Source organism: Chenopodium album, chromosome 13 (assembly GCF_948465745.1).
Source record: "Chenopodium album chromosome 13, dcCheAlbu1.1, whole genome shotgun sequence".
Lineage (NCBI taxonomy): Eukaryota > Viridiplantae > Streptophyta > Magnoliopsida > Caryophyllales > Amaranthaceae > Chenopodium > Chenopodium album.
Window position 1 is genome coordinate 5,261,377 of NC_137846.1, and position 19,976 is coordinate 5,281,352.

The 19,976-nt window shown below is 35.5% G+C and overlaps 1 protein-coding gene across 1 annotated transcript; it reads right to left on the reverse strand.

The window, feature by feature from the left end:
• Positions 1-2,771: 2,771 nt before the first annotated feature.
• On the reverse strand, positions 2,772-19,094 carry LOC145574365 (DNA polymerase delta catalytic subunit-like). Its single transcript, XM_081632135.1, has 30 exons — positions 18,789-19,094; positions 18,584-18,694; positions 17,252-17,358; positions 16,944-17,103; positions 16,455-16,650; positions 16,136-16,271; positions 15,891-16,028; positions 15,162-15,239; positions 14,864-14,955; positions 13,339-13,405; positions 13,192-13,263; positions 12,680-12,766; positions 12,091-12,210; positions 11,911-12,009; positions 11,428-11,535; positions 11,052-11,147; positions 10,873-10,938; positions 10,706-10,762; positions 10,409-10,496; positions 8,473-8,552; positions 7,853-7,966; positions 6,286-6,400; positions 6,004-6,176; positions 5,800-5,871; positions 4,830-4,904; positions 4,659-4,748; positions 4,410-4,570; positions 3,759-3,832; positions 3,580-3,667; positions 2,772-3,359 (listed from the first exon to the last, which is right to left on the reverse strand). The coding sequence occupies exons 1-30, from the start codon at positions 19,033-19,035 to the stop codon at positions 3,272-3,274; spliced, it is 3,255 nt and encodes a 1,084-aa protein (XP_081488261.1). The 5' UTR covers positions 19,036-19,094; the 3' UTR covers positions 2,772-3,271.
• Positions 19,095-19,976: the final 882 nt, after the last annotated feature.

The window sequence follows — 19,976 nt, forward strand, 5'->3', positions numbered from 1 at the left end:
TAACTCAACCACCTTATGCTTAAAAAGCTTACTGCATAGCTGATACATCCTTGCTCTATCGGATGTAAAATCATTCACCCGCAACCCAAACTGGTTCATCAATTTTTGCACAGCTTTTTGAGCTGCTCTCTCTTGGGACTCCTCAACTGTGTTAGCTTCCCCACCGAAAAATACAAATTCAGACTTCCCACATTCAGTCCTAATACGAACACAAGCATTATTCCTATCCCTATCTATGAAACCATAAACCGGTTTAGGAAAATTTAAACAATCAATCAATTGACCTAAAAGAGGTCGAAATGGAATGGCAATTTTGCTTGACTGAATAGCCATAACCTGTAACCGGGAAAAAAAAACATTTAACATATACATCCTCTAAACTTAAACTACAATCAAAGTGCAACAACTAAGGTAACATATGTAAGAAAACCAAGCCACCTTATAATATTCCAAGTTAAATCAATAATAATAAACTTACCACCAGTAGCTGCAATTAATTTTACCAGCACAGCCAGCTCCAAGTGCATACACCTACAATTATTCTTTTTTTTTTCCCTTTTTTTTATCCAAAAAAAAAGAAAGAAGAAAAACAAAAAACACAAGGGCAAAAAAAATTAGGCTATGTAACCAAATTGAATGCTTCAAAAATAATACAAATGCATAAACAACTAATTTCTAGTAATTGTTCTATTTTACTTTCCTATTAAAAATATATAACTGTAAATTCAAATAATTGTACATCAATGTATGTCCAGGAAATTATGGTGCATAAAAGTTCAAGATTCATTAAGTCAATATCCAATGTTGTCTGTACAACTGAGATCCATAAGGAATTAAGCCCATGATATTATATTTTTATCAAAATCTAATTAACCAATTACCCCAACAAAGTTTCACATACAAACCTTTTCTTTCAGACAGAAGATAAAGAAGAAGCAAGTCAGAAAATTGAAACAAACCAAACATGCAGAACACATATATAATAAAGAATAAAGCAAAGGACACATCCCATATATTTTATTAGCCAAAAAAACCAGACCATATAAATTGTTCTAGTACATCATAAAAAAAATATCTTCTCCACAAAAATTATTAAATAATACACTGCAACCAAAAAAGACATCTGAAATATACTCTAGTTTATTTTTATCATTATTATAGCTTAAAAAAAAAAGGGTATTTTTATCTCTTCAGAAAAACTGGAACTTAGTACACACTAAAACCCCTCTATAAATTTTTAAATTCACATAGATACACATTACAGCACCAAACCCTCCAAAAGCAATTTCCCCTATCAATAGTTTCTGAAGCTAAGTTTATATTTAAATAATAAACTAATAAGACAAATTTACAAGAGACATCACTGTATTTCGTTCATAATCTCTTTATTAAATCATTAAACAAAATTTATATGAGAAATTAATTTTTATTACACAATGCTAATTCTAATTTTATTTAAATTAGCTAACTCATGTTTTTAATCAAAATGAGATACTACAGGTAAATTGAAATGGTACTAATGCTTTAATTAGATTTGCTTAAAAACACTTCTCACGTCTTTATGAATTGATATTTTGATTTTGATTTAACAAATTTCCTACTGACAAATACTCAAGAGGAGAATACCTCATAGCACAAAACAACCAGATCCAAAAAAATACCACCACCGGGTCCTTCAAATTGAGCATATACACCACCATCAGCTCCGCGAATTCGCGCAACAACACCACCATTAACTCCTCGAAATCGCGCAACTACACCACCACCAACTCCTTGAAATTCCGCCATTGACACAGCCGCTGCAACACCCACACACATTAAAAAATCAACAATTAATTTACTAAGAAAAAAAAGGAAAAACGAAAAGGAAGAAAGACATAGCTAATGGGAAAAGAAAGCAGGAAAGAAAGAAAAAGAGTAAGCTACAGAACACCAACAAAGAAAGATGAATTGCCACGCGTCAGCCCACTGAGACAACATGCAATGTCAAAGCAAAAAGACCGAAATAGCCCGGTCAACTTGGTCAACCAGAGAAGGGTGCTAAGGGGCAGGGTGGGCAAAACCGTCAATTCTCTGTTCATAAGGAACAGTAAAATTGCTACAGTCTTGGTGCTTGGGGCTTTTATAAGGGTTATAGATTGGAAATTATGTTATTTGTTGTGATCATTGAAATTCTTGGTATGTGAATACCAGACATTGTAAATTTGTAATACTGTGTGAGCTTTATGCAGCTTATAATGATTCCCAAAGATATACTTCCTCCGTTTTTATTTAGTTGCAACACACTCTTCGGCACACGGTTTAAGGAAGATATTAGGCTAGGTAAATGAATAAATTAATTTACAAAATTTACCACCTATAATAAGAAAGGGATAAGTTGCTACGGTTTAAATTTCATAGCTTAATAAATTCGTTTACTTAGTTTAATCACTTTCTCGAAAAGCGTGATAAAAGGTATGTTGCAAGTATAAAAAAACAGAGGAAGTATATCACACTTACGTGTCGTTCTGAATTAAATTTCTCTGAACAGCTTTGAATGGTACTCGTGTTTAGTGTAGGATGCTAAAAATGTACTATTCTGAAACTTGAATATCTTGGCTCACTTATACCCGACATACCACAATAACACAAACTTAAAAACATGAGCATTTTATTTTACACTGAAGACAGCCAGCCTTACAAAGATTGCGATAAGACATGGACTGGACAACAGAGTACTTCATTTCGTTAACTGCCCTTGTACATTTAGTTACAGTGCTACACAACTCTAATGATCCAAAATAAAAATACATCATTTACAATAGAAAACAGCAGTTTCCTTGAAGCATTATACTAGTTCTATGGTTATTAAAATGGTGGTCAGTATGGGAACCATGTGCTAAACATCAAACTTAAATCTGTCCAACTCAGAAAAAACCCTACTGCTATTTGATGTTACATTGTAAGGTCGTATGGTATCTCACCCCTTTCATAAGACTGGCACAATGCAGAAGCATATTGACTCCTTTGCCTTTTTTTGTAGATCCTAGGCTGAACAGGCACTGCAGGATTCCAAAACAGGAGCTTGAGATTTTCTCAGGGGCCATAGAACTTTAAGTCATACATGAGCGACCATTGAGATATCCAGCATTCTGAACAATTTGATCAATTTCCACCCGTTGTAAAGCAATCTTCATTAGAGCTGCTCCAACAAACATTTGTCGTGTCCTTCCAGTACACAGCCATAAACACAATACATTCAGGAAAGGTAACTGTACAGTGTAAATCTTATTCAGAAGCTCCACCTATCTAGCTGAAGCTTGGCTTCACCCATGTCTTTTTGCGCTTTCTTTCTTCGATAAAATATCGGGCAATCACGACTGAAGGAAAAAGAAAAGACAATATGAGGGATGCTATAATATCTACAAGTCAGTCAAGAGAAGCATCAGAGCTACATGACAATGATAACTTGAAAAGGACCCATGTACATCAGCTTAGTGTTAGCAATTGATGAGCTACAAAGGTCAGAATAACCAAGTGGTTAGGGGAGGGGTGGGGGGAGGAGAAAGCCAAAAACATCAGAGGCATAACAGCTCATACCTTGTACAAAGCACATCCTGGTGAAGGGAACCCTGGCACTCCTGGCATTGCGTCCATAGCTTCCCAAAAAGTGTTTCAAAATCGGACACTGTAAGGAAACAACAGTTTCTGACAGTAAGCACCCTAAAGTTAAAAGAACATGCTAAAAGGATACACGAAGTATGAGATATTTTACATACCATTAGCTACAGTCTTGCAATAAAGTTCAGCTTCTCTTCCCTTGCAATGTGAGCAAAGGGTTTTGTTGGAGCCACTAGTTCAATATGAAAGTAAATATGTCAAAAAAGGAATCAATATACTGAAGTTACTCACACACACACACACACACACACACACACACACATGGGCTAAAACAACTTAAAAGATACAAATTTGGCGATCACACAATATGGCATAGCCAAGCCAATTAGGAAAAAAAAATTTGTTGAAGCTATAGTAAGCATGTTTGCACTAGCAGTTATCAGCCTACACAGAAGGACATAACCACTAAAATTTTCCTGGGCTCACTGCTCATCTTGCAGACTAATAGGACGACCTCCAGTCAGTACCAGGTATCCTAATGCCTCCCTTAGTCCCTTCAGCCAGACTGAAAATAAATCGCTGTACAATAAAAATCACCGCCACACAATACATTTGATGTACTTGGCTCCACATAGTCCATACTATCCTGCCCAGCATCTGACCCACATCACATCAAAGACAGATTTTATTTTATTTTATTTTATTATTTTTTTTTTTTTTCACCCATGGGAGTGAGGGGGGTTCACAGAGGAGACATTTTAAACAAAGTCTGATTTAGAAAGGGAAAACAGGATGTGGCAAAACACTACCTAATCACTGCTTTGCAGCCAATGCACGTGAGTTGTTTCTTGGCAAATTTCATGATGCCACTATTTGAAGGAGTAGATATGGAAATAGATCTAGTGTGACTTCCATGAAGCAACTCTCTGCTCGCGTTTTTTAAAATTGGTTCAAAGATCCTCAATATGGGCTACAAAATAAGCAAATCCATCAGAAGCAAGATCATGAAAGATATAAGATTTGACAATAAAAAAGAAACAAGCTAAAGCATAACTTACTTTGGTAATTTGATTTTCAAGGTAATATTGAGGGTCTATTGGTATATTATTTTCCAGCACATAGATTGGATCCTCTGATTTTTCATATGCCTGAAAATAATATTCCGCAATTTGAAAACCTGCAATTTAGAGCCTACATTCTTTATAAACAACAGAGGAGCTACCAATTACCTTAGCACCTTTGGCAGCTTTTACAATGACATAAGGTACTCTATCACCAACATTGGGAGCAGTGGCAGCATCTCGCTGTCAAATTTAAGAGGAAAAGGATTAGATATTTCATATATTTTATTTTTGAAGTCTAATCCTAAGAAGATGAACCACCTCAGCCGACTTATATCCGCATTCAGAAGAAATGAACATGACTGATAAAATGTCAATGATTCAGAAGTGTATGTGTTTCATATAGAAGGCACTCAATAGAGTATAAGTTTAGCAAAAGAAAAACATGGACAAATGGTAATGTGATGTGCAGACTGAATCACTGAACTCTCATATATTCCCTAGCTGATAAATCTAAATCTGATTTCCTTTTATAAAGTCAACCAAAACACATAAAAAAATTGATCTTGTTCAGTTGTTCTAGACAATGAAGAGTCAAATAATTAACGTGACATCATCTTTCTCTTCAAAATCTATGTATATCAGTATATGATATTTTGATACTTCCTCTGTTTAACTTAAATTAGAAAGATGCGTGCTTCTAATAAGAGTATAACAAGATGTAAAGATTCAAAATTAAGTGATTTACGAGGCAGGCTTGTCAACTATAAAAAGAGGGGAAGATGTAAGGTGATAATCATGATACTTAAATGGTCACAACATGAAATAAGGAATTAGATGCCCTAATGATGAGGTGGGAAGAAATTAGAATGGGAAATAAGAAGGCCTATGGGATGGACTTGAATCCATACACTTTCCAGAAGCTCCTCCTATCAATATTGGTCACATGAAAGAGTTCATTTTTCTTGATATTTATATATCTCAACAGCCAAGGGAGGACCCAATCCGGATCTTCTTGTTGTCAACTATTATCATTAGCTACTATCAATGTAAGAGATAACTTGCAAGGATGCTAAGTCACTAAAACTCTACAGCACCCCCGAGGACAAGATCATAATATAATAAAAAGATTACACACCTTCCGCATACGTTCAGCAAGTTCAACATGAGCTGCTTTTACTTCATAATTTTCTCCTGTTTTTGTCAGGCCCTATAAGAAACAGATATAAGTTTCAGCAGACAGAAAGATTAAGAGAACTTTCAGAAAATGCTAAAATAAAATAATAGAGTAGGCAAGCTTCATGGAAAATATCATAGCATATTACGGTTAAAATTTTCCCACCTTAGTAATGACCAATAATGACAGATCTAGACGATTCATTAAAAGATCTGAGATAGTATTCTTCACAAACTGGACAGCTCCGGGGACATCTCTATCTATAAGTATCTTATGCAGGCATTCATTAACCAAGTTTTTAACCAGCAAGCAATTGTCTCTCCTTACTGTTTCAATACCTGTCAATGACAATAGATAAATGGGGCAACAAGAATAAGTAATTCAACTAAGTTGCAACCACGTGTAGGAAACTTCAAGAAAGACTATATAGGAAATCCCAGATTTCACCTTTAGTATCCATCTTATCATATTTGTCAGGGTTTGTCCAGTAAAGGCCAGCATACCTCTTCTTGCTAATCAGCAAATATGGAAAATAAACCTTCTCAAACTCTAGTTTGATGGGCTGCATATGACATACACAAAATTCCCTAAGAACAAACAGCAGTACAAGAGAGACAACAGAAAGAAATCACAGTAATATAGTATTTTTGTAGCATAGTATTCAACTACTCAGCTTTCAACAAACCACTGAAAATATGAAGTTTTAACTTTATCACTCCATTTTATGCTATTAGTTAAACACATCATTAAAATGAGAGTATTGGCATATATTCTGGATCATCAGTGATATTCTATAAAATTGTTTCAGTCCCATCAACTTTGACAAGTTTGGTTCATTGGTTGTGCGCTTGTGTCTTTAAGGCTGCTAAAAAGGAATAGAACATCTTAGCTGCTTTTGATGAATACAATAATGTATATTAAAAAAATAATAATAATAAGTAAACAGAAAGAAAAGTACAACTAGACTAAACTTTATAAACAGATATGGCTCACACTTGCGGCAATTTCTCTAGTCAGTCAATGCCTCTACCAGAAAGCAAATGAGAATTTGGCTTAGTAACTTTCTTTGTAAAAGAAGTGAGTTCTGGAGATGCTTCCAGTTGATAAAAAATTATCAATATTTTCTTCCTACAGTTGTTTTAGGGTAGAGATAGGATAAAGGAGAGCCCTGTAGAAAATTAAAAAAAATAAAGCCTCTAAAAATTAGATATTAACGGGTTTTTTTTTCCCAGTTTTGCTATACATAGCCCTGCATTAAATAAATTTCCTAAAATGTTATTGATTTTGAAGTTCATGAAAAAATCATGCATTGATCAATGTTATTTAAGTTTAATTAATGCTTGATGTTTCTACTTTTAGCATATTTCTAGCATTGTACACTAAGTGAGCAAACGTAAAATTGAAAGTTTCATAGTGTCAAGTCTCTTTTTGCAGGGAAACCTGTCAATGTGTATGTAGTTTATTCAGTCAGGACCAAGATCTTGTGAATGAAGGGGCTTATCAATTCCAAAACCAAGGAACTTGCCTACCACAATACAGAATCACAAATGTGAGTGTTTAAAAATAATCAAGTACATATACAAACTAAAATACCAATTTCGTTTTGAGAGTCAAAATAATAACACTGTCTTTGACTCCAAATATCTTCATGTAAGCTTTTGGCATGGAGATCAAGAAAGTAATTTAATTTGAATTCAAATAATGCAGGTGGATGCAGAAAAAGTAGTTAAAAAACTGTTGGAACTATGAAAGAAAAATGCGTTGGTGTGATGGAGAGAAAAGGTTATAAGTGAAATTTGGGATCACTTTTCTCTTTTTTTTTTTTGGTTTAAATTTTAAATAATAGAAAATTAAGGTCACTAGAAGATCTTTTGAGGATATCCCAAAAATGACGACAGATCTTAGGGAAAGAGGGAGACAGGGAGTGCAACATGTAAATTATCGTGATTTCCAAATGTCCAAAAAATATATAGGAACTGTTCTTGACACTATACATGGAAAAATATTATAATACCTTTGTGAAAGTGCCACTTATAAAGTCAGCAGCTTCCCTTCCTAATTTCATTGCTTCTTCAACAGTAGAAGCACCAAATTGTACCATAACTGAATCTGTGTCTCCATAGATAATCTGAGTTGACAAGATGCAACTATATAAGATTGCATATTAGAAAGAGAAGAAAGTCCAATGAACAATTACAAGCTCAAAAAAATATGTTAATCACAAGAAAAAACATTTTATTGAACATAAGACCCGAAATTTCAACAAAAACAAATTTTAGCATAATCTGTGACATCAATTCAGAAAGTAATTAATTCCCCTACTTCAGGATATAGGGTATTTAAGATTCTAGTCTATGTTACATGAACACGGGTACAAGTATTTGATATGGGTATGGAGCCGAGTGTCCGATACATCAATTTCAAAATGTTAGGACACGGGGACACTGTCTTAACTTTGGGTTAGAGGGTAAGTAAATGCCACATAATGTCAAAATATTATAACTTAACACAAACCTAAGCCTCTTCACTTAACATGTTGAACATACAAAATGTATATAAACCTCGCATATTTTTACTCCCATAACAGTGTTCACAAAAACTGACTTCAAGAAGAGCTGTAATTAGACTAATTACCTCAGCATTACGCTCATAACCTCCAACAACAGTAAATTTGTCTTCCACAAGCTTTTTTGTATGCTCAATCATTTGGCGACCTATATAATGGAAGAAACCTCATAATCACAGATAAGCAAAAAATAATCTCCTATACAGTACATATTGAGAAGAAGAAAATCAACAGAAACACAACCAAATGCCTAATTTAAAAATAAAATCCAGAAGATTAATAGAATCTATAAGCAATATGGCTCTGCACCATAACCCTATGTCTTTTGAGTCCCATAGACAAGCAACACTTGGGTCCTGTCACCAATATTTTATAGCTTCAACATCTAGAAAAAGTCAGAGGAAGCAAGCAACCCCCCCCCCCCCCCCCCCCACAAACAAAAAAAAAAAGGAGTCAAGGAGAGAGTTCTAATAAATATTGGAAATAAATTTTAGGAAATTTTGAAATTTGGTACCTCGCTGTTGAATTTTCATGCCTGTTTAAAACTTTATTTTATATTGGTACCCATCAAAGTTTAAAATTATAGCTTTTGGTACCTCCGTCCATGTTCTGTTAAGTTTTCCGTTAGTGGGGCCCAGCCATGTTCCAGCCACCCCTTCCTCCTCCTCAGCCACTACACTACCAACCTCCCTCCCCGTACCGCCTGTCGACGACCCTGAAAACCACCCCTTCACCTCCAAAACGAACCACCGACTCCAACCAACACCACCTTTCACCACAAAATCCACCGGCGAACACCACCTTTCACACAAACAGCACCCAAGCAGCCCCACCGCGTTCGCCTCAACCACCGCCCCAACAACAGCACCCAGGCAACCCACAATCAACCACCATCAAGCAGCCCACGCACCAGCAATTAACCACAGCGGCACCAACAGGTAAAAGCCCACAATCTACACCAAAACCACTACCGCAAACGTCGAAGCCGCCACAAGAACCGCATTCGCCTCGAACACCGCCGCCACGAGCGCCCTTGAAGCCACCACTGCCATTGTTGTATAATTTGAGGAGAGAGAACCCTAAAACCTAAAAAAATTGATTTGGGGGAAAGGGGGAAGGGGTGGTGTCGGGGACAGCTAAGAGTGGGAAAGGTAAGAGAGATCGGCGGAGGAAAGGGAAGGGGTGAAGTCGCCGGCGCCGGGGAAACGTTTGGGCACCAGCAGCCGGGACGGGGAAGGAGAAAGGTGGCTGACGGGGAGGGGGAAGGGTGACAGTGGCTGGTTTTTTTTTCCCCTGTTTTTTAGAAAAAAAATAATTATTAATTAGTTAGAAAATGGGCCTCACTAACAGAAAACTTAACAGAAGTTGGATAGTGGTACCAAAAGCTACAATTTTAAACTTTGATGGGTACCAAAATAAAATAAAGTTTTAAACAGGTATCAAAATTCAACAACCCCCATTTTCGAGGTACTAAATTCCAAAATTTCCTAAATTTTACTAGCATGGAAGCCAACAAAAATAACATCCGACCATTGGTACATTCTCAAAGATTTGGTACTGGGCATCTTGCTCAGGTTCTACTAAAAATTTAAATATTGACCTATTGTCCTCCAATAGTCCCATTAGTTGTTGTGGGGTAGCAAAAGTGTATGCATCTCAAAACTCCAATATCATCCAATTGGAACAAACTCTACGCAATTACAAGGGTAAGGCGCAAGACTGAGTATATTTCTAAACAATAAATACCATTCTTAGGTTGCCCCTAAAAGAAGTTCAAACCACTCCATACCATGCTTAGGTTCCCCCCTAAAAGAAGCACTTAGGTCACAATATGGTATGCTATTACATTCAAGAAAAATTATACAAAACCATCTTCACCACTTCCCCTTAAAAGTCGTAATTCTAATCATTTCTCTGACCCTGCATTTCCATTTCTCATCTGAAAACCTAAATGAGATTGCAAGAAAATGTTAAACACGAGTTCATGCATAAATAATTTATTACCATAGCTTGTGACACTCGAAGAAATCTCTAAACATGGTAACTGGCCAACAGAGGCTCCTGTAAACCCATAAACTGAATTTGCGCTTATCTGAAAGAGGGGGAAAAAAATTAAAAAGGTTAAAATGACCAATTCTAAGAGCCATAAATTCTCTATCAAGATATAAGGACTGAAAATTGCAAAAACTGTGAAAGACATTATTCAAAAATTATAATAATTTATTAATATATAAACAACCAGCAGCAGTTTGCAGCAGCTAATCCTAAATAGCATAGATTTTGTTAGAAGGAAAGGCATACCTTTAAGGCCAGCTGACGACCATCGAGGACAGCCTTCACCAGAGGATCTTTAGCTTCCTGTGGTCGAACAACATGATCATTAGTGAATAAAAAGAATAATGCATAAGCATTTAACAGGGACAAGAAACAATCAAAGAATTTTAATCAAGTTTAAAGAAGAGGGACACCTTTAAATCTGCTTTAGCCCTTTTCCGAGCAGTTATGAGCTCTTCAAGAATTTCTGGAAGTATTCCCTAATATAATGAATATATATATCAGATTTTTACAATGCCTATAATTTGAAATATTTCAGGTCAAGATTAAAAACAGACCCAAAGACATTAAACGTACAAGGAAACAAGATTACCTTCTGGAGTTCTGGCTTGACAAAGGTTTCGCCAGAAGGAGTTTTGTTAACACATTCTGGAGGTATGTTGAGTTTACGAATGTCTTCTGGTGTAACCTTAACAATCAAAAGTACAAGTTCAAGAAGCAAGTTGAATTCTATGTACTACAACTTAATTTTTTATTTTAAAAACAAATAGAAGATATATGGGTGTAAGGAAAAGGTGGATGGTATTAAAATAAGGTAGATAAAGTAGAGAGATAGTGTAAAGGTATAATATTGTGCGGTAAGAGGGTAAGATAGTAAAGGGTAAAGAAGAAGTGAGTAGGACCACCGAAAAAAGGATATATATGATGACAAGATCTATGATGCCTGATTTTCAACTAATCAAATTTACCAGTGTACAATAGCACAAATTATATGCCATCATAATAGATGGATATAGAGAAGCAAAATCCAGTGTTGCAATTGGCTTCTCATAAAACCCTGCTCTGGCCTCTAGCACCTGCATCACATAGAACAAAAGAAAAAGGAATACTTCAAGACTAACAGTTGAAAGAAAATTTGTTAAGTAAAACACCAAAAGCAATGTTTTCAGTGGTATTGTTCACAAATCTAATCAAGTAGCAGCCTAATCACAAGATCATAGCTGACAAAAGAAAAAAAATATTCAAATACTACGCATTCTGACAAAATTTGTGATGTCCCTGAAATTCACCCAAATTCCATTGTCAAATTCAAAGGTGCAAAAAGATACTTGTCCATTTGTTGTTTATCCATATAAAGAACTTATCTTAAATGTATGAATAGCCTATCCAATCAGATAGGAGAGCATTCAAATAATCACATGGATCAAACAAACTTACAAAGAAAAACTTACAGTTGCTCCTTCATAAGTTCCTTGCTCAGATCCGGCATGTTTGGCATTCGGTATAACAAGATTCTTCTGTTTGGATTTCCTCAGAAGTTGAGAAAGAACCTGCAGTATAGTAAAACAAAGAATTAACTCTAGCATGAGATTGGACAAAATTATTTTGGCATATATCTATAAACATATAACCTTAATACTTTGTCCCCTGGAGAGGAGAAAAGATATAGGAACTCCTGTCACTCTGGCCATTTCAACATAATTGTAAATGAACATCAGCTTGTCCATCAATCGCTGAGGAAGATATGCATCCTGAAAATCGTCAAAGACACCATATCTACCATGTTAATGAATGTGTTGCCAGAACTCAGGAACTTGAGGACAGATTTGTGCATAAGGAACGAGGAAAATTGAAAAACTTTGTACAAATATATTAAATAGTTGAATATTGATAATGTGTTTGGGAACCAAACTTAGTTTTTAAGCCAGTTGTTGGAAAGAAAAATCATGGGAAAAAATTGAATAAAATGAGCAAACCACATTCTCAACTATTTAAAACCCTATTTTCCCTATAAGAACAAATCAAACAAGTGATTTCTGTAGATTTCTATAAATTTCATTTTCTGCAGATTTATACAGTTTTAATGCTTTTACATTTCATCATATTACAGGCAGAACCCTAATTCTAATAATTTTAAAGACACCTTATGCAAACAAACCTTCCCAACATATGTCTGTCTGCGTATATGAACACAATAACAACACATGCACAGAGACGTACCTTTAAACAGTAAACAGCAAGACGCCTCCTAGTTTCTGCATTCCCATTTTGTAGGTCAGATATTATTGAATGGTGAACATCCTCTTTCTGCAAAAGATAATGATACCGGATGCATTATTTGAAAATACACAGTTGTAAATAGAATAATTTTGCAATTCAACCAAGAAAGATCAATGTATAAATCAGTACAAGATGTTCAAAGTTCCCGAAGTTCCCATATGCAATTTTTTTAAAATAGGGCAATTGCTAAATGTAGCCTTAAGGGCCTATGAATAAGAAGCTAAAAGTAGATACACTAAATAATTTATAACACCAAACTAATCATAATAAATAAAAAATTTACAACTAAATAATCCATAGCGCTTAACACGTTGAAACAAAATGCATCATTTAGTCCATAATCCCAGTAATTTAACACGACAACGTGGATATTACTAATATAAATATGTGAACTATACAAATAAAAATAACATGAAAAAGATTTTTTCTTTTTTAAAAAAAAAAACATTTACCTGCTCACCAAGAAAATGCGCTGATACAGAATTTAAAGAATATGAACTTAATTTGTAGTCTCTTTGCATAGCCTGCAGCAGAAGATTTTAACAAGATTATACAACCAAAGCAAGTGTCAAGTTTAGCAGACAAGGACAAAGCAGTACCTGAAGCAAATCAAATTGTAGTCTCCCCTCAATCACAACTTCCTTGCTTTCCCTTATTCCGTACTGCCTGTAAAACAACAAAATGTCTATAGTCATTTATTTCATTCAAATTGAAGTCCTACAAAAAAGGCAAATAATCAGAATAAGAGCAGATGATATGCCAATTGGGCCACCCAATGATCCTCAAAGTCTCAAACTAACAAACTAAAGGTGCCTCAACAATATCTTCACTGGCAAAAAAGCTAATTTAACTTATCACACACGGATTACATAGTCAGTATATCTTCCACTACCATAAGATATAGAATGAACAAACCAGACTCTTGTTCTCCAAATCATTTTTACTACCCCACTTACAAACTAAAGGTGCCTCAACAATATCTTCACTGGCAAAAAAGCTAATTTAATTTATCACACACAGATTACATAGTCAGTATATCTTCCACTACCATAAGATATAGAATGAACAAACCAGACTATTGTTCTCCAGATCAATTTTACTACCCCACTTACCCTGATATTAAATTATTCTAACCATATTTTTTTCTATCCAGCTAGAGACCAAAGAAAACTTCTCTCAAGCCAAAGCTTACACCTAGAATAGTTGTAATGCTTGTAAGATTTTTTCTGGCCTGCTTTAGTTTATCAAAAGGACAGATATTGAAACATACTTCCTCTGTTTCTTTATAGTTGCAACACTTCCCTAAAATGAAAATGTCATAATAGTTGCAACACACTATAAAAGGAAGGTTTTTATGGTGAAATTTGTACTATTTTCTTTATTTAAATCACATGACCCACTTGTTTATGCTCCTAACAACCTTATACTCCATTTTAAGTGTATTATAACATGTGAGGTCCACTTTTCTTAAAACACCGTGATAAAGTGTGTGTTGCAACTATAAAGAAACAGAGGAAGTAGCTTTTAAGCGAACAAGGCCCTAAAAAGAGGAGGGGGGAAGGGGGCATTTAAGTGATTTAAAGGAAGATGGAGATCAATTATTTTAGCATCTACACTTTTGTCCTTATAATTATCCTGCAAATCTCTGTGCTTTTCAACATACAAAGTATAATGCAAATATGCAATGAGAAGCACAATTATGCACCAATGCCCACTATGTAATAAGGAGAGTAGGAGACAAATGACAAGATGGTTTGCAAGTAAAGGCATAGTGTACAACACAATTACAAACACAAACTTCAAGAGCTGTTTATATCCGGTGGTTTCAAATAGATAATATCCTGGGTACTATACCATAGCGGATGCTGAAAATATTTGTTAATTGCTGGAAACACAGAAGTCGCAACTAAAATGATCTCTGTAACCATGCACTTCTTAGAATGTTTGGTGAATGTAGGACATGCAAACAATATGGATGGAAGAAGTATTATAGAAAAATACGAAATACCTCAAAATAAATATTTTCCTTGACAATCCAAAATGGAATAACATGCAAAATTGCAAACAATATAACAGCAGGAATATTGCACAAAAATACATAAATTCTCAAAACAGAATATTCACCTTGAAGAAAATGTCGTATCTTTAACACGAACCCTGCTGCTCCTTATACGACCAAGGATAGGAAACTCAGCAATTCCCAGTGCAGTTGCTCTCTGTCATTAAACCAAGGTCATTCGTCTTAACGAAGGCCTTGGAAGTTTAAACAAACACAACCAGCTAGGAAATGAAAGAAAATTCCAGAGCTTTATGGCATTTCCTATGGCATCACATGCACACTGACGACATGTGAAAGTCCATTTATATATCCATCTGTTCGTCAATGTGACTAGAGAACTCGTAAAGACAGAGAAGAGATTACCTGGATAAGATATGGTAAATCAAAATTGCAGATGTTGTATCCAATAATTATGTCAGGATCTACTTCTCGAATTAAATCCTGCAAATTGAGCATAGTAAACTGAAATCACGTAGCAAAAGAACTCGGGATGTAATCATATTGACACATGATGCCCATTTACAATAAAACAGAAGTATAATATAAGCTACCACTGATGCAACATTTATAAAGCAGGTAACTCTCATAAAACGCACTGATTGACTTTGTTCACTCCACACTTTCTTTCAAATAGCAACCAGTAAAGAAACACAAAGTAGAAAAGAATTTCAGCCTAATTCAAATCTTATATACCTCACAATACCAACACAAACTAGCAAAATGCAATCCACATTTGAGGTAACCCCAGTATTTACAACTCATGTCACTCAGATCCTTCAGAAGTGTGCGACTTATTAGCAAAAAAGAATGTCACAAGTTTCCAGTGCCTTTCTATCACTCCTCAAGAAGTTGTGCCCAAAGTATTCAAATTCAACATATGTAACAGATTCAAAGCTAAAAGAGGATCTTTTATACTTCCCACCATTATAGGAAAAAAGGGCAGGGATACTACTGTAATCAGAGATACAGATTTCTGTCATTAATAGAGCTAATAAGGTAATGTCCTATAATCAGGAAAACTATTCAGACAGACAACAAGCAATGCAACCACCAACTGATAAAGAACAAGAAATTGTAGTTAAACAGCTTTACCCTCCAAGCAAGCAATACTTCTTTCTCACTGTCAAAGGACATAACATCAACTCCAACAATAGGAGCACATGACTTAAGGGTCATGACATTTTGAACAAGTGGCTTATCTTCACCTTGTACTGTTACCAAATTCGCCACCTGACAATATAAGAAAAACTCTTGACTTAGCTTACCGAACAGGAACAGTCAAGCCACCAACTATAAGTGGTTCTAGAATAGGTTGGCAAGTAAATAATATGTTTCACCTGGATAACAGGATCATGAGTGGGCTCAGGAAAAAGACCTTTGCGGCCAGCACACTCAATGTCAAAACTTAGAATGCGAAATGGAGCCATCTTTGAGAATTCTCCTTCTGGATCATGGCTAATCAAGTCCGAATATCTAATAGCACAGTGAAGGAAATCCACGATAAAAGAAAAGTAAATAAATTTGCCTTTAGTTTTCAAATTATGTCCCCCCATACCAAATGAGGAAAGTAATTGACGAATATAGTTCATAAAACAAATTTATCATAAACCCACAACTCCACAAGTGAGGAAAAGAAAATTTAAATAAAGAGGATACAAGCAATCAAATTCCAGCTGGCAAGAGGACAAGTTCTTGCCAGTCGCCCTATATTTTCCAACAGGAACCTCAATCCAGTTCCCACCAACAATATTACAATCAATCATGAAACGGAGAGCAAAGAGGACATTGCTTTCATATGTCATGAAACTCTTGGTTCCAAGACCATCAATCTGTATGCCTCTATCAAGAATCCCTGGCATTTACAACACAACACAAATTAAGCTACACATGACCGTAATTAAATAAACTTGTAGAAGGAAACAAGCAAAAGAGTACTTGACCCATCACTCCAGCAATATGTCAAACACCTATAAAATAGACAGTCAGACCGCACCAAAAGAAATCATTCGCTCCGTCATAAATTCATATACATAAATTATTATTGTTCTTTCCATTTTCCTTCAAGATCCCTTACATATATTTCCCATCTTTTTCTTAGAAAGAGGGTGAGAGGATGAGAGAGGACAGCTGAAAAAAAAAAATTACCACGACAAGTAGCAACCATAGAAGGCAATGCAACCACAATTTTCAGAAAAGGATGAGAGCTTTGCTGTTGATAGTACATTATGCTCCTTTTCTGCACTAACTGAATACGTCGAACAAATTGGGGAACCTTAGTGTTCCTATTTGCCTCCCTCATTCGCGCCTTAAACACAGAAAAATAGACGTGTCAATTTAACCACAATGGCTGTATAGAGTCAATGGCTTCATATACCAGCCCACATGACTCCTGGGGGCATATACTGTCAGCAGTGTTAAAATGAAAAGCCACAAATGAAGGCAAAACATAATACCTCCAGGATTTGATGAAAATGGGATATATCGTCTGGACCCATCCCTGAAGGGCAACTTATGTAAAAGTAGGGTTCAAATCCATGAACATTGCAGCAAACGCTGTGCCCTATTTGGTAAGTTAAAAAAATAAAAAAACCTTAAATTAAACTCACATAAATAATTCAACTGCCTGATATCAGACACCAAAAGTGCAAACATAATGATAAGTCCCTCTAGACCATTAAAGGGGGGGGGGGGGGGAGGATATAATCTGGATCTACAAATCACATGATAAATACTGACAAATTAATCAGGCTCCATCAAAAACATTGACAGCTCCACTATATTCTAAACTTGTTATTCTAACAGACATCTCCATTATTTTCTAAAGCTTGTTATTCTGCAACACTTCCCATTTCGAGCATATCCAAATGATATGTGTGACAGCAATGAGCACATGACTTGTGCAGGGTATTTCACTTGGAAGCAATGTGAATGGCCATGTTTTAGTAAGAAGTGACCCAAAACTTAGCATTTACTGGAATGAAAAATTTCCGAACACATAGCTCATAGAGCAAGTAATTTTCTCAACCAATTCAAGTTGAAATACAACAAGAATCAGCATGCTTACAGATAAGTAGAAAACCACTTGAGAGGCTTCATACATTGAAATAGAGCATGTTGTAGGCACATCATATTTTGTTTTCTTCATCAAGTTAAAGTCTAGTATAACTTCCATAGTGTGCTAGCATTTAAAAGCCACTTCAAAAAAAAAGGAGGATATCTTTACTAGCCCTTGGGATCCAAAGTATGACCATAAAAAATCAACAGAAAACTAAAAACGAACACAACCCAGCAACTCAAACATTCTTTTTTTTAAATGGTTGAAATTTAGATCTTAACTTCCAATTTTATGTCGTCTTCTCCTTGCAGTCACTTTAACATGGATTCTCCGTTTCTCCTAACGCACCCTTATTTCGATTGTTCGGAGGGCAATTGCAAAGCTTACTGAATGCTAGCATGACAACTGGCCATAAAGATTCAAACTTTTAAATGGGTGAGTTCAACACAAAATACTGTACCCTACTCGGACACTAAACTTAAGTTCGGAGTATGTAACTAGGAAACAAATTTCCAAAATAGTTAGCACTTCCAATTGTATCTTCTAAGACGACGTATCATTTTACCATTGTACACCAATCAAGCAAACCAAAGAAATGCATTTTCAAGCAAAAAGATTTTTCTTTTAACAAAATTTTACTCTTTTCAGAAACCAAAATAAAGAAACAGCATATTTGCAATCAGAAAAACAAAAAGGTAAACCAAAAAAGAGTGAGAGAGTAAAGCTTAACCTTCACGAGTAACCCCAAAAATCCGAATAATCGCAGCAGAACCACTCCGATTAGGCAAAAACTCTTTATGACATTCTCCAATCACATAATCAATCTCCAATTGCTGAAAAACTACAAAACAACAAACCCTAAAAATCAATTTCACCCCCAAATCACAAAAACCCTCCCCTAAACCCTAAATTTCCATCAAAAAAAAAGAAATTACCAATATTCTGAGACTGTGATTTGTATGATTGAGAAAGCTCAGGCCGAGCCCACTTAGAAAGGCGAGCAAGCTTAGCAGAACGCTCATCTATGTCGCGAAGAATTTGGGAGTCTTCGTCAATGAGGTCGTCTTGTAAGTAAAAATCTTCATCAAAGTCGTCTTCTTCCGTGGTAGCAAGGTGCTTTGGCAGCGCCGGTGACGGTTGTTGCGGCGGCGCCTGACGTTTCCTGGAATTCCCGCCGTTCATGGCTGCAACTGTAGTTTCAGAGGTTACGAGAGATTGAAGAATTTCCCGCCAATTCTTATGGTTTTAAGCGCCCAGATTTTGCTTTTGTAAGTTGGGCTTCTGCATATATACCGGTAAGGCGGTCACGAATCTATTCGGGTTGTCGTGTTTTATTTAACTTATTTTGACTCTCACTATCAAATTAGAGCTGCTCATTTACGGGTTTGGGTTAGACACGAATCGGGTCAAATTCTATAATTTTGTCCAACGGGCTTAATATGCAAGTTCAAGTCTCTTTTAGAGGGCTTAATATGTTGTCCATACCTGCCCTCTTAAACGAGTCGGGCTTGTCCATGGGCTAACGGGCCTAATAACCTTTGTTATTTTCGATGGATTTATTTCTTAAAAATTTGCAACGTATAATTATTGATGGTTTAAAAGCTTAAAATATAAAGAATATATATGACATGAACTATAAAGTAATGAAAAGATGAAGATGTTAGATTTAGGGGTATTTTTGTTTATGTTATGGGAGCGATAAATGACAATCAAATATATAAGGACTCTTCTAGATATCTAATACCTTCTACTTTGTAGTATCGTATATAATTTGTACTTTTATTATATACTTCATATATATTTTTTAAGAAAATATTATTTAATAATTTACAAAACGGGCCGGACGGACCGGCCCGGAATATAGTTACCATAGTCCATGCCCGCCCATTTCAACAAACGGGCTGGGCTTAGCCCGTCCATTAATTTATTTGTTTTTAATAAAGGTGTCCAAGCCCAAATTTCAACGGGTTGGACGGGCCGGGCCTAGCGGGTCGGACTGTCCATGAACAACTCTACTCTAAATTTACATTTTATACCATGAATTACGGAGTATATATTTGTGCATAAGTAAACTCTCAGACTTTTTATCTATTTTACTTAAACTTCCTCTTTTTTTTTAAAAA